Here is a 21714-nt window from a genome sequence, read left to right on the forward strand (position 1 = left end):
ATATGTTTTGGGTAATTGTACTAAGTTTACATACTAACAATGTGCCCCAGAAACGCACCTTGTTCCTCTCAAACCCGTGACATTTTGCACAGAAATAGTTGGCAAATGTTATGGTTGGATTTTCAATTAGCGTTACAGGCACTCCACCAAAAGCATTCCGTCCTCCCACCTCGCAATCTAGGACATCTTCATCTGTTACACCATCTCTAGAACAACTACTGATTGTCCAAAACAGATTTCCTGTTCCAGTTTCTGAACACGTTTTGTGCTGGAGTACCTTTCTTTCTCTCAACAAAGTACTCTCTATATTCTTATATTCATCGCTTTGGGAAAAGTCAGATATGTTGGAACCAAGACAATTCTGAAAGTAGTCAAAGCAGCAATCGCCGTACAGGACGCAGATGTTGTCACAGTAACAGTTGAACATGGGATAGATACGGTGTGGATGCATTCTGACTGGAGTAGACCCACACTGGTGTGAGTTGTGACATGACTCGTAGTGACAGTTAGGGTTCCATGGATAACCGGCTATATTGATGTAGGAAGTGTCGTTGGCCAAGGGGGCAGCATCTGGAACACATGTATACCAGTTGGGTTAATAATGTCACGTAAAAGACATATATATCTTTTTAAGTCTGCCTACTTTTATCTGCCAACTTTTACCTAGCAACTAAAACAAAAATCAGAAAAATGAAAATCAGAATGCTGAGCACTGGATATTAACCCTCTTGTTTCCTACATTTCCCTTATGGATAGAATATGATCTTTTAAAGAGGAGTTTTTGATAGCCGAGATGTCTAACTTGCTGACAGTAACAACTGATCCAGTTAGGAGATAAACATCATGTGTTGGCCAATTTCCGGGTGTTATTGAGTATTTGAAGCATGGGAATGCATTTGGAACCGACGGCGTCAAATACTCAATAACACCCGGAAATTGGCCAGCACAAGATGTTTATAGACATTGTAAACAAAAAAGTAAACCAAAGGGGTTTTACTGTCTGCACTCGTTTACATCGAGTATGAGTACAGCAGTAAAGTGTCATCAGGTGGCCGTTTCAACTGTTTCCCATGGTAGCATTTGGAGTTGCTCATTTGTGACGTCATTCTAACTTTACGTCACCATATGATTTGAATGACGTCACCACTGTTGATGACACAGCAAAACAACTGTTTACGTGTAAGTACGCAGTGAATAGTCTTGCAGTTTCCGGGAATCCAAAACCATTTGATTATGTTTTCAGCCAATCAGATTACAGAACTTTTGGTGACTTTGGGTTTACAATCTATTTTGATGTTCTTTGTTGCTCTTTGTTATTCTCTTTGTTGTTCTCTACCGCTATTGCCTGCATTTTAGTCTGCGTTTTGGATTTAAAATCTGCATATTTACCAAGAAATGATCTCGCTGTGTATGTTTCATATTTTCTGGATGCAAAGGAAAAGACAAATCTACACGTCTTTGTGTAGACATATGTCCATCTGGCATTCATGCAGTTACACAGCAGGTACATAAAGGTTTGACACTCACTACACACTTATCAGCTGACCCACCCTGATCAATTTCTTTCAACATGAGATTTCAATTTTTTTTCAATATTGGGCATATTATTTTGCGTAATACATTCGTGTTCACTTAATTTGTAGGCATATAAGTCACATAAAGAAAGAAATATTTGCATTCTTACCCAGTCTCCAAATCCAAGGAATCATGAAAAGGATGTACTTCTCCATTCTGAGACATTCGCCTCACAACCGTCTCTGTGAGGCCAACTGGAGTGTACAAACGGCAGCTTCTGTGTGATTAATTGTCAGTGGTAAACGAAGAATATATCGTGATAGAAACAGTCAAAATGTATTCCACTGTAAAAAACAGTTTCTTGAGCCAGCCATTCCAAGGACATTAGAAGTATGCTTTGATCGTTTGTGTACTGTGACTGAACTTTAGAATAAAACAAAAAACATTCTATTAATGTCATGCAGAATATGTTTAGCTTAATTACTTGAAGTTACAATGTCTGTGTATTTTTCATTACAAAGATGTAGAATGTAAGAAAAGACAACAAACGGATGGGCATCACGTGTGTACGCGGTTTTAGATTTAACAATGATTCGAAATGCCCGGAGGATAATAGTTAAAGATGAAAGAAGGATTAGTGTTTAAGGTATCAAACGCTAGAAGCTTCTAAAGAGTGACTTTGTCTCACGAATGTTTTGTCCAATGTATACGCTCGTACATCTGGTCAGCCACGACAGGATATTGGGAAAGAATGCTGGTCATTAAGTGGATACAACCTCGATTGGAATATAAATATTATAACGGAACAATAAATGAATTTATAATTATAAAAAAACAATGACACAAATATTGTTTATGTCGGCCGATGTTAAGAATCAGAAATCACTTATCTCTAGTGTTAACGAAAAAACATATTTGTTTTGCTGTACGAAATGAATGATCGCTAAACAGTCTTGACTTTTTGACCTCAGTCAATAATATTGAACTTTCAAAGTCAGCTTATGATTACACAATGTCAATTTCAAAGTCCGTTTAACCCAACCCTACCTTTTAATCGTAGTATTTTTGTTATTTTGATTTTGGTCTAAACCTCTAGCGGCTGAAGGGATGGTGTAAATCCATCTAGGGTCCATGCAGGTAGCAAAGTAAATAAAATCGTCATGGTCCCTAGTATGGTCAGCTACCTTCATCTGTTATCGATCTGCAGTCAGTGTTTTATATTGTATTGTCTTCTTTAAGTAAACTATTTTACATACCAGTTTGATATTCAAGTCTGAGATACCCTAATGTTTTTACTGTCCATCGGTCACAGACTTTACTCTGCAAAGTGTTTGCATTGTGTGTTATATAAATTTGCTTTATACAGTAGAGACATTACCGATGTGACGTTAAATATTAAGTCATTCACTCGCTCAATAATAATATGGCGCGATGGAACGAGAATAATCAGGGAAAACTGAGACGTTTTCAGTCCGAACAACCCACTTTCCCATCATAGCCCGATACTATTCTATGTATATTTCCATGTCATTGGAACAGTCCCGATTCAAGACGATGCAATATGTCTTTCCTAGACATCAACATGGAACATGACTAATTATACATATTGAGTCAAAAAAGAAACTTCACATTCTTTCTTCAGGGCACTATAAAAGATCAAGAGATGGTAAGATGGTTAAATTGTTATTATTTCATTGCTGAGATCTGTGTGATGCACTCGATAGGCTACACCACCGTGAGAAAAAACATGGCTACACAGAGTGTCAAGTTACAATATGGACGTCGAAAATGGAGATTGGCAGCCCGCAACCGATTTCGAATGGTCTGTGGGGACAGTCGATCTCTGAACATCTCAGCCCTGGTTCGTGTAGACGGCAGAAATCTGCCACATACGTGACGTAGGATACGGGCGATCAGAAGTGGTGCCAGTTTGTTGTAGACGACCTCGCAGGTTATACACAGTACGACGGCTGCATCCCATTGCTCTTGCAACGTCAATAACTGATCTTCGCGCTTGCAATATGTCAACGGCACGTTCACTTTGCACATTTGAGAATCGTGGCAGTTAAAGTACCGTTAGAACTGTGGTTTAAAAGTGTATTTTCTAGTCTTGAGGCCAATGCAAACACGTGCAAATGAAGAAATCTTCGATGCGAAGATCACGTGATCGACTGCACGTGCAAAACCTGATTTGGCACTAACGTCATTTGTACGACGAATGTATGGGTTTGAGTGGGTTTAGCTAACGTTTTTCGAAAGATATGGATCCCTTTTCGGACACATGGATGTATCATCAGAGAAAACTTATTCATTGTTTAAAAAAACTCCAACATTTTGTGAAGTTTCTTTATTGACTCAGTATTTAGTTGTGATTAGAGTCCTGCTTGGCTGAATAGATTTTTCCATTGCAAGGGATACATGTCACTATAAATTTTGATGTACACAATGATGTATTTCATAACTTGGTAGGATATAATTACTAACAGAGATTGATTGTGGCAGTACCCTCGACAGGGGTTGCAGTACCGTAAAACTGTTGTGCCCCTGAAAAGGTACACAAAATGTGTATATATCTACCATATTTTTAACAGTACAATATTTATTCTTTTAATGATCGGCTAAATTTAAGAAATATGGATAAAACCTAAGGGGATGGTGTAAATCCAACTGGGCATGGGGTCCATGCAGGAAGCAAACGTAATGTCCATGGTCCATGGTACATGTATAGTGATCTACCTTCAGCTGCTGGCGATCAGTAGCCTGTATTTATATTGTATTGTTTTCGGCAGTAATGGATTTTATTACAACATACAAGTTTAAAAGCAGATATCCGTATATTTAAATGACCTTCGGCAACAGGTTTATATGGTATAGATTTAGTTTGGTTTAATTTATAAATTGTTGTCGGCACACTGTGGCTGAAAAACTGCCGATGTGACGTTAAATATTAACTCACTCACCCATGCATGCACATTACACACATCATTTTAAGCTTAAGATCTGTCTTTGTGTGAGCCATAGTGGCGACTGCATGCTTTAGTCATTGCATCATTCCTTTATACCCTTTGTTGAAAATGTTTCCAAAGTAAATCCATAAAGTGGTGAACATGTCTTTTAAACTAAAGTGGAAAACTTACACTTAATGTATATAGTAAGTGGTAATTGAAATAGTGAGTATACCGTCTAAACAATGATAACTGGCACAAACGACGTCGCTCGACACCGGCCTGGGCCTATATTTTCGAAGCTCTCCTAGCGTTAAGATAGTCGTAAGTTCATGTTAACGTATGACACTTACGACTATCTTAGAGCTAAGAGAGCTTCTAAACTCTAGACCTTAGCGCATTGCTCTGCATGTCCGTTTGGTACAAATACCGGCCTCGCAGGACGCCCTCTTTAAAAACACTGGATGGTCCTATCCAATATGTAATAAAATTGATATATATATATTTTCTATATTGTTTTTTTTCTGTTTTAAGCTTTGTTTACAATAATAGTGGATGTTATTGAGATACAGGAAATTTCCCCCAGGGTTCGAAATTGTGACGTGTATTTGTGTGCATCATATCTTGGATATCAAAGTAAGGGTTGACTTGAAGGACATATGTGTCCCTCTGGCATCCCGGAGTAAAGGACAGAAGTAACATACAGCCATGCGATTAGCATTCGGTATAGCTTCGGAGTCACGTTGATGAATAAATATGCATTTTCCACAGCCCACTGTTATAAATAATTTGCGGCTGTAAACGTGCGTCCTTACCTTGCGATTTGTAGTAAGAACTTGTAGCTTACGACTTGTAGTAAAAAAAAAATCGTAACGACTTTGTTACTTGTGTACTTTCAAGTCGCATACAACTCATACAACTCATCTTACGTATGACCCGGCAACATGGGTTCGTCGAGTGCCGGTGCACATATTCCAGTCACTAAAAATTAATAAATAAAAAATATTTAAAAAATAATTATATTAATAATAAGAAGAGAAATCGGTTCGGTGTGGATCCGTAGCTGGATTCTTAGGCGGAACACGGCTCGAGATCTTGAACATGAAGACAAGGCGAATTTTGACATTTTGTTAGAAGAAATTTCCCCACACATTGAGAAGTAGTGTATCCCCATGAGAAGCAGTATTCCACTTGGAGAGAAGTTCGCACTCATCATACGATATTAAATTTTGGCAAGCAGTAAGTTATGTGGTGTAATGCTGTCATCACTGCGCCGGAGTGTAGATATCTTTATGGAACGTTCGAAGACAGCTCGTCGCGAAAACGTTACGTAATTGACACTTATGACGTCACAGACCAATGTATTACGCTGAGAAGAAGTGTGACGTCACCGCCTGCAACAACGTTCAAAAAGTCTGAATTGCTTCTTCGACAAAGCTTCGATTCGTTATGGAAACGCCAAATTCAAACGACTGTGACCCTCTCCTTGAGAAGAAAAGCGACGTTTCTCATTATTTTGACTCTGTCATCCGGCCGTGTTTAGCCGAATTTCTTGGAGTGTGTCTCTTTGTGTTTATCGGGTGTTTGTCGACACAGGATAATCTGACAGTCCAGTCTACAGTTCCTTCGGCAGCTGCGGTAGCTTTAGCTCACGGACTAACATCAACTGTTCTAATAATGGGATTTGGAGGCATAAGTGGAGGTCATTTTAATCCAGCTATTACTGTGGGTGTGACTCTAGCCGGTGGCATGTCCCCGCTCCTTGCGCTGGGTTATGTGATCGCCCAGATCCTTGGTGGCATTTGCGGCGCAGGGTTTTGCAAAGCAGTTCTCCTTGACAGTGCTTACGAAATAATTTATGGCGGTGCGCATCTCCTAACCAAAGTGGATCCTGGACGTGGAATTCTGTGCGAAACACTTATTACGGTTTTGCTAGTTCTGACAGTAATTCTAGTTAGTGCTGACGAATCTACGAAGACCAAGTTCGCACCACTAGCCATCGGATTCGCTGTATCAGTTGGCATCCTGGGAGCTTTCAACACTACAGGTGGTTCCATGAACCCAGCAAGGAGTTTTGGACCTGCCGTTCTACTGAGCGTGTCTTCAAGCCTGAATGCCTTCAAGGGTCATTACGTATACTGGGTTGGACCTTTCATTGGATCTCTTCTGGCAGGCTTTTTCTACAGAATGTTCTTCGCCTCAGGATCCAAACGCCTGATATTTCGCAAGCAATGATGAAAGAGACTTTGAACTTAACAAGTTATGCACGCTGATACATGACTGCGTACCAGGTGGTTTGTTTGAACTATTTCGTATGTAATATGTGCAGGTGTCCCCGGTATAAAATACTACGGAACAGTCACTATATGTATTGCCTTATTTGTTATAAGTTATAATCTGATTTTTTTACATTGGTATATATGTGACGGGTAGGACATAATTTGCTACGTTTTCTTTCGAAGAAGGAGAGGTGAATATTCGCACTGTTTCCTGTGTCATTGTTAATTCTCATTTTAGTCTTATTTGTTTGTGGTATAGACACGGGTACTGGTAAAGCATTAAGAGACAGGAATATATTATGAAAGTTGGGCCCCGATTAGTGTAAGGGCATATGATGATGTACATTTAAAGTGAGTATGCACCTCAAAATAACTGGTAGGTGATGGCGATCAGTAGGGCTGGACAGATCCAATTTTCTATCTGGGTACCCCACCCCGTGTCCGTATACCCGTTTTGTTAATTCCTGACATCAAATTGACAATAAATTACTCAACTCGAAAGCTAATATTTCGAGTATTTTTAAACATCTTACAGTGTATTGTATTCAGAAGAAGTGAATGTAAGTTATGTGTGAATCTGTGACAATACAACATCATCATATCTGGTCTGGGTATTAGGACTTATACCCATGTCCAACTCATTACCCATCCGTCCCGGGTATCCAGGTATAACAGGTTACCCGTCTGGTGATCAATGGGGTGATCGTGGGTACGACGCTCGTATGTCTATGTGATAGTATAGGAGTTACGGTAATTGTAACACTACGGTCGCTGTGAGGAAGCCTAGGGTCTAGATTTTTTAATCTGTCTTAGCGCTAAGATAGTCGTAACTGTCATACATTAACATAAACTTACGACTATCTTAACGCTAAAAGAGCTTGGCCCTAAGGGACCGCAGTCTGGTCCTACATCACTTGGGGCGTACTGTCCATATCGTCACTGAACGGAGATATTCGCTAATATATCACAGTACGATATTGCAGGTTAAAGATACGTGTATGTGTTTGTATCGATACATTTGATGCCGGAAAATACTGGAATCCCCTGAGAGTGTATACACGTTTGGCTACATAAGAGAGACATCGAAATACAGCCTATGTTTAAATTCGACCAGTTTAATGTGATATCTTGAAACGATATCAACCCACTGACATTAGGGGAAAATTGTACAAGGCTTGCATAATTTAACATGGAATGACTACTTCCTGTTGGCTCACAGAGTAGCTCTGTGTAACAGAAAAACAACCCACGCTTGTAAGAGGCGACTAACGGGATCGGCTGGTGACACTCGCTGACCCAAGACTCGATTATTTACAGACCACAGCCATATAACTGAAATATTGGTGAGCCCGACGTTAAACAGTAGTAATTACGCTAGAAGCATAAGATGGTGTTGATGATTATTATGTCTGTAACACAAGCCTCTAACACAGATATAGAGATGACCTTCCGTGCAATACCATTTTACTAAACGCGTAAATGAGTTCGTATCAAACAAGCGAAAGCGGCTTTGTTACTAAATCTTTCACAACTGAAAAAAAACACTGGTATGACACATATAAGATCTACCTCCAAACCGGAAGAGTGCTTTGAATTCTAAAAATAGTACATGGCTTCCCCCTGGTTACTACCCAATGTCGGTTCTAAGAGTTACGCCCAGTGTTTCCTTTTGCTCCTAGCTAAGAGATACTCTCCGAGCCATTATAACTACACCTTTAAGTGTAACTCTTTGCTAAGAATTTTCTTAACGACATAAGAGTATTCTCAAGACATTTCTTAGACTTTTTTATAAATACCACTCCTGATACTCTTTTTTAACGTCACATGACCTCTCAAAATGCGACAGAAGCCTCTAAAACCCCCAAGGCACCATTCTGAGGAAACATGATCAATAAACCAATTACAGCAGTCAATATCGTAACATCGATTCCACTTCCACGTAGAGCACCTGCCACATATGTTCATTAACACTAACACACAATAAAATTTAATGTTTTTGCACGAATCTTTATTGAAACATATGGATTAAAACGAATGCGTATAATGCTGTCAAACCACTATTTTATAGGTGAAGGAACAAGTTTTATGGATGATCAACTTCTTTATTTTCACTAATGAATACTATTTTATAGTAATTTATGCAAAGTTCTCGTTAGGCAACACTTGACTTTCGGTCACCACATATATGCGTGCGGCCTAGACTATTTGCTATTGATAAACATCAGTCAGCAGATAACATGGGAACAATCACATTTTGTGTGATATAAACAGTCATTTGTATACGGAGAGAGATCCAGTGTAAGTAGATGAAGGCGATTTCGACAGTTTCGACAGTGTTTTTATCCTCAGTAGTTTGAGTACACGACGTTTTCCCACAAAACCGAGAAATATATAACATCCTTGGAGCCCGTTGAGAACGATCTGAAAGTCCCACAAAATACTGACCTTGGCATAAGCTGCGGAGAAACAAAAGACCCAAGTGAGTCCAGACATGAGCGACAACTTGCCATAAATGAACAGTTTCTGTCTCTCTTGGCGCCCAGACAAGGAGGCCTGGTGGATCTTACTTCTTGTCTCAATGGTGTACAGGGTAGCGCAGAAACACGTAAAGATCACCAGTAGGCAGGCACCGAGAGGCAAACCGAACACATAGATTGATGCTTTAGAGTTCCCGATCCAGCAGATGCCGCTAGCACCGTAGCTGAGGTCAGTGCCGTACACCTTCCAGTGGTCCAGACACACCAAACAGCCACAGACAAGGGCAGGCAGTACCCAGGCACAGACAGCATACAGACAGTATTTCTGCCGTCTGGATTTCGTATCCGTCACCAAGTGGTCAGTTCTTAGAGTACATACCAGGTCAATAGTCATGATGGTCATCCAGAAGAAGGTAGAGATCCAGGCCATGTGGGCGAGTGCAGCCACGACCACGCAGAGAGTTCCTTTCGGCAGCGTCAATACCAACTGCAGGCTCTGAGAAACGAGCAGTGTCCCTGACAAAGACATGACAATCTTACCAGGCACATTCCTCAGTTCAGGTAGCAAGCTGTATACCACCAACGTCCCTAAAAGAAACGTTATCGATAACGAAGATGTGATAATTGTCAGATAATACTGAACATGAGAATAATGGAAAAAGTAGAACCGCGTCTGTTCAATATAGTCTCTTGTCAGGTTTGATTCACAGACATAAGCGTAATTGCTGAACAGCCGGTACGTATTTTCCTCAAACACTAAATCAGAATTAAACAGACTAAGCGTTCCGTTGGTGACGGTATACTGAGATGAATTATAACGGAGAAACGCACATTCAAGGAACACGCCAAAGTCCGGTACACAACCCTTGATCCTCACTGTCGAATTAGTGGCAACGAATGGATAAAGCTGGTACACGAATGGGACATTGTCAACTGGAAAATACATCCGATCAACAATGGCATCGTACAGTGGACGATCTGTGTCCAAGGTTGCGTTGAAATCATACAGAGTCTGATGGACTGGACAAGGCAGCTGCTCACCCTCCTGGTAGTCTCGGAGATAGGCGGATGTCATCGACCAGCCTTTCAACTCAAGTTCATCTGGAAACAACTTGAAGATGTCCCGGCAGGCCAACAACACCAGAGAGGCTGGATTATCAGTGTGAAACGTCAGCACCAGCTTCGTTGTCAGACCTGAAACCTCATCATCTGATACCGTTCTCGGGTCATCGTAAATTGAAAAAATGTTGTTCATGGTTGTATTATCATCTGCCATTATGTCTTCCTTAATAAAATCTATAAACTCGGTCTCGATTTTGGAGTAACTGTCGATGAAGTTACCCAGCCTTTGAATGAACGCGCTTTGAAACATGTCCTCTAAGTCGTCTGATGTACTTTGAGGAAGAGACTTCACGTAGCATTCGAGGAAGAAATGTTCAGGTCCCGATTTAAACACTTGGTTCTCTGCAGGGATATGGTCTCTATCCTTGAGGTGACAAGTCCCGTTTACAGGGTATCTGTCAGGACTGCAGAGCAAGGCGGTGCACGACAGAGTCAGTGTGTCATACACCTCATTCGGTTTGCATAGCTTATGAGTCTCGTGAACACGGTACTGTTGATTCCCTACTGTGTAACTCATCCCGTTGTTGTAGAAATTAAACAAGATCTGTAAACTTGCAATCTGTGGTTCGCCGTTATGAGAGGAAGGAGTTGTTTCGTAATTTTTAATGTCTAATCTCCCTGTATTCAATGTCTGGGGATGCAAATGTGCAAATTTCTCTCCTGTGGTCTGCACCTGCCCGTCTTTGAAATCACAGCGCATGTTCTCAGCCCTATACTTTTCTCGCAGTGCACACATTGCACAATGGACATTTTTGTACGTTTTACCGTGACTGTCTCCTATGACGTTTACATAAAGATGACAGAGCCTGCGCAGTTTGCTTATGTCAGAGGGTTCGTCATCAGAGGCAATCGAGCATTCCGACACAACAGCAGGAGGCGTACAGTTCCTCACAAAACGCCACATGTCAGATTCATACACGATTTCACATTCCGAAGAGTTTAACATGTCCGACATGACAGTGTCATTGATCGTGTCATTAGCATTTGACACAAGAGTTGATATTTTTTTACCTTTGTCACACCTAACCATCACTGGCCACGGAATGGCACTGTCCATACCAACGCCATGACAACGCGCACACAATGCATTCTTAAACAATATATTGACATTCAACGCAGATGACACCGGACTCAGAAGCAAAGGGTTCTTCCCAGGATTCTGACAACTTGGCTCAGACGTTTGCTCAGAGGTGAAAGTTTCAGGACACCTTGAGATCATCCAGACATGCCCAGTTGTGGAATGTGAACTCTTTAGTTTAGTGCAGGTCATATAGCGCAAAAACCTCTTGACTTCCATTCGCCTTCTTATTATGATTGGCGCTACTGTGTTAAAATACGGATTGTCTTTGCACAAAGGTATTTGGCTACTCATTTCAAAACTAGACATGGCGTCAATGATATTACCAGTCTTTTCAGCTGGCTGGCAGTAGAGGTAATAGTCCTCACAACAATCTCCAAATATTGGACACGTCAGGTCGCATTCACACGTTGGTAAATGGGGGAGGTGAAGGCCATAATGTCTGATTCTGTAATTCTGTTGCTTGTATCCACAGTTACCGTGACATGTCATGGTGTTATTGCAGGCGGGTGCATCGTTGTACGCTGATGTCGCAGTCAAGATGTCGGGCAAGCCTGAAACAAGGCATGTACGAGTTACAATATATTTAGGCCGTTTTTAGCAACACGCGTTTGTGGCAAGGATGTACTACAATAGAATGCGAATACAGTACCAAAAATGCGACTCAATCCCTTCCCTGAAGCAGATCACCCACTGAGGGCGTCTGTGTCGGATTGGGTGAGATGGGCTGACTTTGACCATCTTTTTGGAATGGAAATATACTGGATTCTGTTTAAGTTTATGTAGCCAAAAATAATGTCTTTGAACGGCATTTGAAATCAGTTCACATAAAAGCAAGAATTTATTATGTCAGCATCTTTATTTAAAGGAACACGACCTTGCACAGTATTTTCAGATTCCTTCACCAGGTGAGTGAAACACTTGAAAGCAGGTCAGGTAGCTACGTACGTATATGTAAAACGACAGTGGTGTGATAACAAGGGAAGCCAGTGGTTTTGTGCCGATATTACCAATATTCCAGCTATATCGAAACGAACCCCGGTGGAGAAATGAACCCGAGTCTCCAGCATGACGAACGAACGTCTTAAGCACTGGTATAGTACGACTATCCCACCGACCTTTGGGAAGCCAGAAGCTGACTGGTGTTGGTTGTTAATAGCAATGGCTGGTTGGTTGGTTTGTTGTTTAACACCGCACTCAGCAATATTCCAGCTGTATGGCAGAGAGATCTGTAAATAACTGAATCTGGACCAGACAAACCCGTGATCAGCATTAGCATCGATTTACGCAATATTGGGATACCATGACAAGTGTCGATCAAATCAACGGTTGTCCCTTACGAAGAGAGACAGTTTTAGAAATAAAAAGGATGTCCACAAGTAGTATAAGCAATGGAAAAATGGAAGCCAGGAATGAAAAATAGAGCATTAAATATTGTATATGTGTTATAGGTTAACGTGTAAGGTTTGCGTCTATCCACTACGAAACACTGTCTTTAGAATCCATGGAAAGGGATGGAGATTTCTTATTCGTGGCATCTTTCCTATGTTAGACCAGGGAAACCATATGTTGTAGATTATCCCTGGTTATACGAGGTTATGTAGCTGGAGTAATGCTGTGAGGCGTTAAACAACAAACATGTTCAACTGCGAAGTACTTAGTTCAACGATGGTTTCACAAAGCGCTACTACCATGGAAAGTCTGTGTTAAGGAAAGGGCCGTCATAATACTAACAACGCTTTGTGAAACAAGGCCCAGGGAACTGACAGCTGAATGTGTGACTGAACACGTAAGCCTTGATCAATCAGTACCAGATGAGCAAATACGTTTACTCCCATAGGATTCAGCTGACATAAAAAATGTGTTTTCATGAATATATATATGAAATATATGCTTCCCATCGAAAGTGTAGACTCACTTAAAACACTGACTATATGTTATGTATATATGGTTACATCGAAGATTGATTTCTCAATTTAATTGAGGAACCAACTGAAATCGTTATACCGATGATTGCACGAGGATCATGCATCAAATTGCTGAAAAGGATGTGCATATATCGTGGATGTGCACAGCTGCGTTTGGTGTAAAGATTTGTAAAGAATTCGCCTAGTTTCACTGATATTTGTCATTTACAGAACCAGTGACAATAATCTTTTCAACGTTACGAATTTGTTTTACAATACAGTTCATGTGTAAGTATAATACCTTTAAAAAGTGTGAAGTATTCTGCAAAATATAGTTTCGAACTGTTGGCTTAAGTAAGTGGCAACATTTACACTGGTGAGTCTAAACTTTCGCTAGGAAGTACTCTTAGTTCTGTGCATGTAAGTTTATCTAAACTCACCTTGATTGAGAAGCCAAAACACAAAACACAACTCTCTAAACATCATTTCAGACGTGAATCAATGGCCAGTTGATGGTCAGGCAGTGATACGTGAACTGTGAGCGCATTTCTTTTAAAGCAGTTTGAATAAAATGAAAAATGGGAAAATAACCGCTGTGTTTGCTGAGGGCTTTAATGATCGGGATCATGATTATTGTTACAGATGAACTTATCACTTGGAAAAACAAGAATCGAATGAACGTGTCTCGATTAATAAAGAATATAATTTCACGTGTGTGATAGTACCGGAGATAATTGGGAAAGTGACCGTGAAGAGTCAAATCGTGTTATCAATTTCTAACGGTTAATGGCTGAAAGGAGTTATCAACAGGTGGCAAGAGGCTGAATGACGTGAAGTAAAAAGTTAATTAAATCGGGGAAGTAAAAAGTTAATTAAATCGTGGAGACTATGTTGTAGAGTATCCCTGGCTAAAGGGTTTTTTATGTTAATAACTTACTGTGAAACGAACAGAATTTTCAAGTGACATCTTGCTCTCGGAATTGATAGAAATTAATTAAAAAGGAATTCGTTCTAGTTATTTTAGTCGTTTAATTTCTACGTACCTTCTAGCATGTTCCATTCATTCGTGCCTCTTTCGGATATCGGGGTGTTGTCATACTGAAGACCTGGGTTCGATTTTCCACATGGTTACAATGTGTGAAGCCAAAAACTAAATTTACTTACTCACTCACTTCATGTTTTGATCATTTCGATGATCGATATACCTCAAGTGGTCACCATTCACAAAAATCAATTGCACGAAAAGTGACATAACAGTGTGGAACATTGCTATTTTTCATCGTGAAAAGATGTCAATGTGCCGTAAATTCTGGGAGTCATGAAAAAAGTGTCGTGGTTTTCTCAGTTTATGTTAAATGACTGGCCCCTGAACCGGAAATCGAATGGTCCCCTGTAAACATGGCCGCTTTAGTCAGGCTTTGCTACACGTGCAGTGTGAAAAAGGCGTCTTGTATCTCTCAAGGAAATTGTATTTTATCCAGACGGTTAGCGACGACGGTAAATTATGGAGTTGGGAAGATCAGAAACTTTGGACAGTGTCAGTGCAAGCCATATAGTGCTGGGAAACCCGCCAGTGGATTACATCAGACAAGGTCGCAAAGTTTGCTCAGTCACTGTGAAGAACGTACTGGGCATTCTCTGAGGGTTTTGTGCCACGAAAAGCGGACATTGAGCACTTGTGGTAAAAGTAACATTGCTAGTGCTAACAGTGCTAATGTGTCTAATTTTATTAAATTCAACATTTCAGCATTGAATCTGAACAGTCGGGTTAATCGAACGTTACTGGGGCAGAGTCGAATGGTTTCTGCTGCAGTTTCCTCGAGATATTTTTCGAGTAGTTCTGATAAAGGTGACGGAAACGACGATGGACAGCCCGCTGAGGAGGAATCGCCGACACCGCATGTGCAGCCTGAGCCATTTCCAATGGGAGCTCTTACAACCTTGGCAGTTCCAGAGATTTTCCCCAAAGTGCCTGTTATTGCAATCAGCAGAAATCCAGTTTTTCCAAGATTTGTTAAGATGATAGAAGTAAGTTGCATGGTCACATAATTTTTATAACAGCAAGTAGCTCTGTTGTATTTTCTGTGTCACTTTCTTCAATTTCCTATTTGTACATGCACCCACGTGTGCACACACATAAACACTAAACAGGCTATGTGAAGTATTAGTAGTGTACAGTTGTCTTGTTTTATAGCGGGGGTTATAGCGGAAACAGTACCCAAATTGTTTGGCAAAAACGGCACCATATTGGTGAAAATGGCTACTGATTTATGAGCAAAAATGGCACCATATATGAAAACAAAATATTACATTGACTTTATTGTTTTATTATTTTATTTATAAGTTTTATTTCATTTTATTTTTAAAAAAATCAAGCATTCTTTTTCACTGTTGGTTATTTGGGGGTTCTAAAAAGGACTGTTGAGACCAAATGAGAGTGTTGGTGACAACACAGAATTTTCAAGCGCCGAATCTGAAGAGTGAAATTCAGTGAATGATGGGTACATGGATAGCTGCACACCTTGTAAGAACTTGTGACAAAGACAGATTGTCATCCTTGAACTTTTCCGAAACATTATAAAGATGGAAACCTAACAATGCAAAAATAGTAATAACTTATTATTCATTATTTTACTTGATTTTATTTTATCAAGAAATGTACACCTTCAACAGAGTTGTTTGTCATGACTGCAATTTTGAAGACTGACCAGGCATGGGGAGTGAGTACAGGATGGGAGATCCACTGACTCTCAAAGTAATCAGTCAGTTGTCTCAGCTTGCCACGAGTTGGAACCCGATCTGATATCCTGTGAAATAGCCTTGTGATATCAGATGCAGGAAGGAAAGACTGTGACATCCAGTCTAAGTAAACTTATCCTCAGTACTTTTCATTACACTCCACCACTGAGTCTAACAAAACCATATGGGAGGTCGCGTCAGGTAACCTTTGAGATTGACCAATGAGAACACAGCTTACCAAATCGTGAAAGTGGACATTCGCACATACCTTTTGAACTTTTTATCTTGAAAAGATTCGTACACGAACGATTCCGAATGCTATTTAGTGTATGATCCCTTCCGGATGATGCACACGGCGCACGTTACAACCATGACAACGGTGAGTAAACAGTCCCTGAAAATAGTGTTTTTGGCAATATGCAAGGATGTCATCTTGCGGAAATATTGGCTAATGGTAACCATGTCAACAGAACCCCCAAAGCATATATACAGCTGGTCAAATAACTGTGTTATTATATACAGATTTTTGTTTGTGGAGAGATTTGTGTCGGTAACCTGAATATTTTGAAAGTCCCACCGATCCCTAAATAGTAGCCGTTGTTTGATTGGTTCAATCTATTTAACCGTCTCGCGTTTGATTGAATGGTTATAAGTAGCTCAAAGGGTACCTGACGCGACCTTCTACTAGGTTTTGTTAGAAATACATTGAGACTAAGTTTACTTAGACTGATGAACTTTCTGATGAACTTGTGATTGTCGTCTTCATCCATGTAAGCTATCCTGAAATAGTTTACACACATATGAGTGTATGAAATACATAAAGTATATCTCATGTTGTTATATATTATTATACCAATAATTTAGTGATACAAACTATTGAACGTACCTGTAGACCCGTTTCTTGACATTTTCTCCAAACTGCCTCTGTCAAGTGGAACAAGCATCCATGAATGTGGATGTCGGACAGTCTTCCTCAAAGCTTTACAGGCTGCCAGCTCAAAATCCAGGAGTACTGTTTTTACTTGTAGTTGTTTTTGGAGGCACTGGAACACCTTTACATAGTCTGATGTCCTTTGCCGTGACATTACAACAAAGACAAGAGGCACCAGCTGATAGTCCTTTGTGGCACGCACAATAGCATGAATAGTGAGTAGTTGATGGAAGGACCTTTGACAATCTTAAAGTGCCGTCCATGAACCACTGCTTACTCATACTCAAGTGCTGTAATTGCGGGACAGTGGTAAAAACTTAAATGCCTCTCGCCTTTGTTTCCTGTGTCACAACACAAGAAGTATTCTGGCAAAAAGTTCTCATCCAAATGAAAGTAGAAAACAGTACCATTACACAATACTTTATTTGAGAAATATTTACATATATTTAAGTAATTACTGTATTATTTTACACAACCATATAAAAAACCATGTATCTCAAGGTCCAAAGATCTAGGTTCTTTTGGACGAAGAAGCTCCCTCATCTGGTTGGCCATCCCTACTACTGCAGCTTTGTTCTGTCAACCACCAGGCTTGTCAGGCTTGATGTGACTCTGCTGAGCTTTCTCTACAATGCTGACGCCCACCTTATAGATGTTATTCACAGCTTTTTATTTCACCTGCTGAATATATAACAATTACACATATAAATTACATATTTATGAAGAAGTGTCATCTGTGCTTACACGAATGAGATACGTAAGTCCATCTGAATCGACAAGCTTCTTCTTTTCTTTCTTTGAGCCAGTCTCCACGATTGTGAAAACGTTTGGAATATCAGCCATAGTGGGGTCAAGGATGGTGTTTTTTATTGTGGATCGTTCGAATTCATGTTGTCTTGTGGTGGTAGTGAAGTTGGTGAAATATTGATGCCAGATATGTCAGGAGCCCTTACTACATCCTCAACAACCATGTCCTCTTTCAGGGAATGTGGCTCGGCAGCTGGTATGGTCATGTTCGATTCCAATCTTACATGAAAGTTGACATTGAACATCATGTTGTCAAAGGAATTCTTGTTGACAACGAACACATATGAAAGAGAAATCCTCTTTGTTTTGGCTAATCTCACAGTAACGTGATACAGACAGGCCGGTACTACAAACTCGATGAGTCCATAAATCACGCAGGTCGCAAGACACAGCATGTTGGTTCTTTCTGACAGTCTTATTGCATACGACACAGCGGTGAGACATTGCAATGAATGATGTGTAATGGGCACCTTTTTGGGTTTTAAATACAGTTTCATTTGGACTCTGAGTTTGAGTGATTCCAGTTGAGTAAATGCACTTAAGTCATCAAAGGGTGGGATGTTTTCACTTTCCAATCATTGTTGGCAGAGTAGACATATTTATTACCTAAGCACACTGCAATCTGATTATCAGGACAAACTTTCCATAATTGTTTGTACAGATAATCTTTGTCGGTGGATGGTGAGTGTTTTGTTCATTACTTTGTCATTGACTCACCTTATCCTTCTTCTCCACTTCTACTTCTTGGCTGGTCTGCTTAGCTGAATGTTGATCATACTTACCCAAAATATTTTTTTTATTTCACAAAAGTGAAACAAGAAAATTTTAGTTGGTGTCGTTTTCACCATAAGATTTGAAGCCTTTTTCGCCAAGGTGAGGTGCCGTTGAGTTCAAATGGCGCCATTTTTGCCATCACGGTACTTGATATATCCATAATCAGATATAAAATTGTAAACCTATGAGGTCTATTTTGTTATAAAATCTGATTAATATGACATTTTATCAACATATTTATGAAGAAATTATTATTTTAACTTTGATAGAGAGCAAGAGTCATGGGTTGAATGGAGTTAGTTAATGTTTATTCAGGGGTACAACCACATTACCCAAGCAATGAATTGGTAAAATAAACAATAGCCTAATAGTGTCATACCACTGGGGCAAGATACCAGTCAGAACAGTCATGGAATATGAAGTACTCCTGATATAGTCACCATTATAAAGATACCTATCACATATATACTGAACTTCAAAACAAATGCCACCCCACCCAAAATTTCTCCAGATATTCATCATCTTAATTTTAATTATTTCTTCTCATTTCATACTTTAGCTAGACTTGGTTTGTAGCCACTGTTCAGAAAATTGTGTTTTCAGATTCTGTATTTGATACAAAAAACATGTCGTCAAAATGCAGATACTAAAGTAACAAGCACTTGTACACATAACAGGAGACTATCTTACATGTTCATGGTTACATCCCCTGCTGATGATTGGACAAGGTTTTTGTGTGTATTTCATGAAAATGACAATATACGTCCTGATGTGTCATCCTTAGAGGGACCACATTTTTAGGAAGACTGAATGCTGTCCAGACTGCAAGACATGTTGCAAATCATTTTTCTATTAATCTTCAAATAGTGCACTACCGACAGCAATGACTCCAAGTCACAGGAAGCACAGCTGACTGTTCTCGCATTGGAAGAAGCCTGTGGCAAGGTTGTCTGAGGCAAAATTGGCAGATTATCCATCATCACCAGCAAAATCGTTTCAAGTGTCCACAGACGCTGCACGGAAAACCACTGGCCATCAGCACCAACACAGTGCGGAGGCATTTGAGGCAGAGGAACGTCAGATGTCACGGGCCTTACGGTGGTCTGATCCTCACTGTTCAACATTGTGATGCTTGTCTCCAGTGGGCCACACATCATCAGAGTTGGCATTACTGGGAATGGCGAACTGTAGTGACGAAAGCCAGTATTGTACCTCGACAGCTAATGGCAGAGTGAGAGTGTGGCGTCAATGCAGGGAGCGTTTTGCAGATGATAATGTCTGGAAAGACATTTGTGGGGAGGTCCACATGATCCAAGCATAATGATTTGGGATGCTGCTGCTCTCAGTCACAAAGTAGGCCCTGTGGTGTTTCAGAAAATTGGTCCTGGTCGAAGAAATTTTGTAACGTTTGTCCGATACATTGATCAAGGCCTGAGATCCTTTGTTATGCCACAGTTTGGTCATTATGGAAACCACATCTTCCAACAGGACAGTGCACGTGCCAATACTGCCAGACAATCTAGGGACTGTCTCTGTCAACACGGCATACAAACTCTTCAATGGCCTGCCCCCAGTCCAGATTTCAGCCTGATAGAAAACTTGTGGGATGAGATTCCGATGAGGCTCAGTGATTTGCAACCAAGGCTGACAGCTGCAGCTGTACTCTCTCAAACATATCACTGAGTATTGGCGCAAGTTTCTATGGCCTTCATCAGCTGTCTCTTCCACTCCATGTACAGATGATGCAATGCTTTTATCAACGCTCAAGGTGGCTATACATGTTATTGACTTTCAGTTCACACTATCATGCCACCTGTCGTCATTTTGACATGTAATTGTCTGAAACTCATCTTGAAGTGTTGATGATCAAACATGTCAATTTTGAAATCTTTCTGACAGTTATTATGTCATTTACATGTGTTTGAATTAAACTGACTGCCAAAGGGGAGTGACGTTTTTTTCTGCGGTTCAGTATACAACAACAGACCTATAGCTGGCTTGCATCTCGTGTCCTTATGTGGACAGGAGATGATAGAGATTATGTAGATGCCCAATGTTGTTGTTGATCTCTCGTTTACCTAGCAATAGCTGTTATGTTCAGAAAACAAGTGGATGATTGCCTTTCAAGCTGGCAATTTATGCCTGAATGTTCGATGTTGTGTGTTTGTGAAATTTTCCCTTTCCACAAACAAAAACATTTCTAACCTCAATCTCAAACAATACTTTTTTGAACAAAACAGGCTTTATGTCCACAATTCATGTTTTCCTCAAACCTTACTTCCGGTTAATATTTAAAGGTCACATGCAACGTAAAATACAACTTTGCAGTGTCTGATACCTTTTGGTATGCACTTACTGAAAGAAATCATCAAAAATGCCCCCATTCAACCTATAAAGTTGAGAAAAATGTGATGAAATAAAAGCCCGCGAAATAAGAGTTCAAACGATTCACTAAATTTCCCCCAGCGCTGGGGGAAAAAGTGGTTTTGACAGTTGTGCTGCGCTGCGCCCATGACGCATGCATAGTGAATAGGTTCGCAGAGTTTGAAACAGTATGCATGCCCGGAGTATGATGTCGTGAGCAGTAGTCTAATCTTGGTTGTGAACACAAACAAGTAAATAAACTACTCGTTACATAAAACAAACTTGTTGATTGTGATAAGCAGCCTCTGTCACAGAGAAAGCTCAATATCTGGTTTATTGACACCTATATGTCTGCCTGCCTGCCTGCCTGTCTGCTAAAGACAATATGCAATACACAGCTTCAATCATTGACCACATGCAATTTGAACTTAACACCTATCAGGCTAATCACCTACACCATAAACAAAATAAACTGATTTTTGACTCATGCACCCGATTCTGCCACATTATGTAATTAGGCAGGTGTGATACATGTACACATGACATGTTTTTATGTCTTTGGGTTGCAAACAAACTACATCCATTTTTCTTGGATGACTGGATGTGACGGAAACTGATGCAAACTCTTGTCAGTTTGAAGTCCTGCTTTGTACTTGGACGAATGACACTTTCCAGTCACGCAGTAGTTCACCATCTCTACTGAAATGATTTTTGATTGGATCAAACGCAAATTCAGAGAACATGTATTTACAAAACCAAACATCTCTATATACATT

General features: G+C 40.2%; 1 protein-coding gene and 2 pseudogenes across 1 annotated transcript in view; 2 read left to right on the forward strand and 1 right to left on the reverse strand.

Annotated features, from left to right (window-relative positions):
* The first annotated feature begins 5909 nt into the window (after positions 1 to 5909).
* On the forward strand, positions 5910 to 6695 carry LOC137276996 (aquaporin-8 pseudogene; annotated as a pseudogene).
* Positions 6696 to 14714: 8019 nt separating this feature from the next.
* The window catches only part of LOC137278328 (lon protease homolog, mitochondrial-like), a 32944-nt gene continuing 25944 nt past the window's right edge, over positions 14715 to 21714 (forward strand). The window contains exon 1 of the mRNA XM_067810599.1: positions 14715 to 15351. Coding sequence (XP_067666700.1) covers positions 14722 to 15351 — 630 coding nt within the window. The 5' untranslated portion in view covers positions 14715 to 14721. The remainder of the gene's footprint in view (positions 15352 to 21714) is intronic.
* Positions 15732 to 17548, reverse strand: LOC137277241 (uncharacterized; annotated as a pseudogene).

Source organism: Haliotis asinina, chromosome 3, assembly GCF_037392515.1.
Source record: "Haliotis asinina isolate JCU_RB_2024 chromosome 3, JCU_Hal_asi_v2, whole genome shotgun sequence".
Classification (NCBI taxonomy): Eukaryota; Metazoa; Mollusca; class Gastropoda; order Lepetellida; family Haliotidae; genus Haliotis; species Haliotis asinina.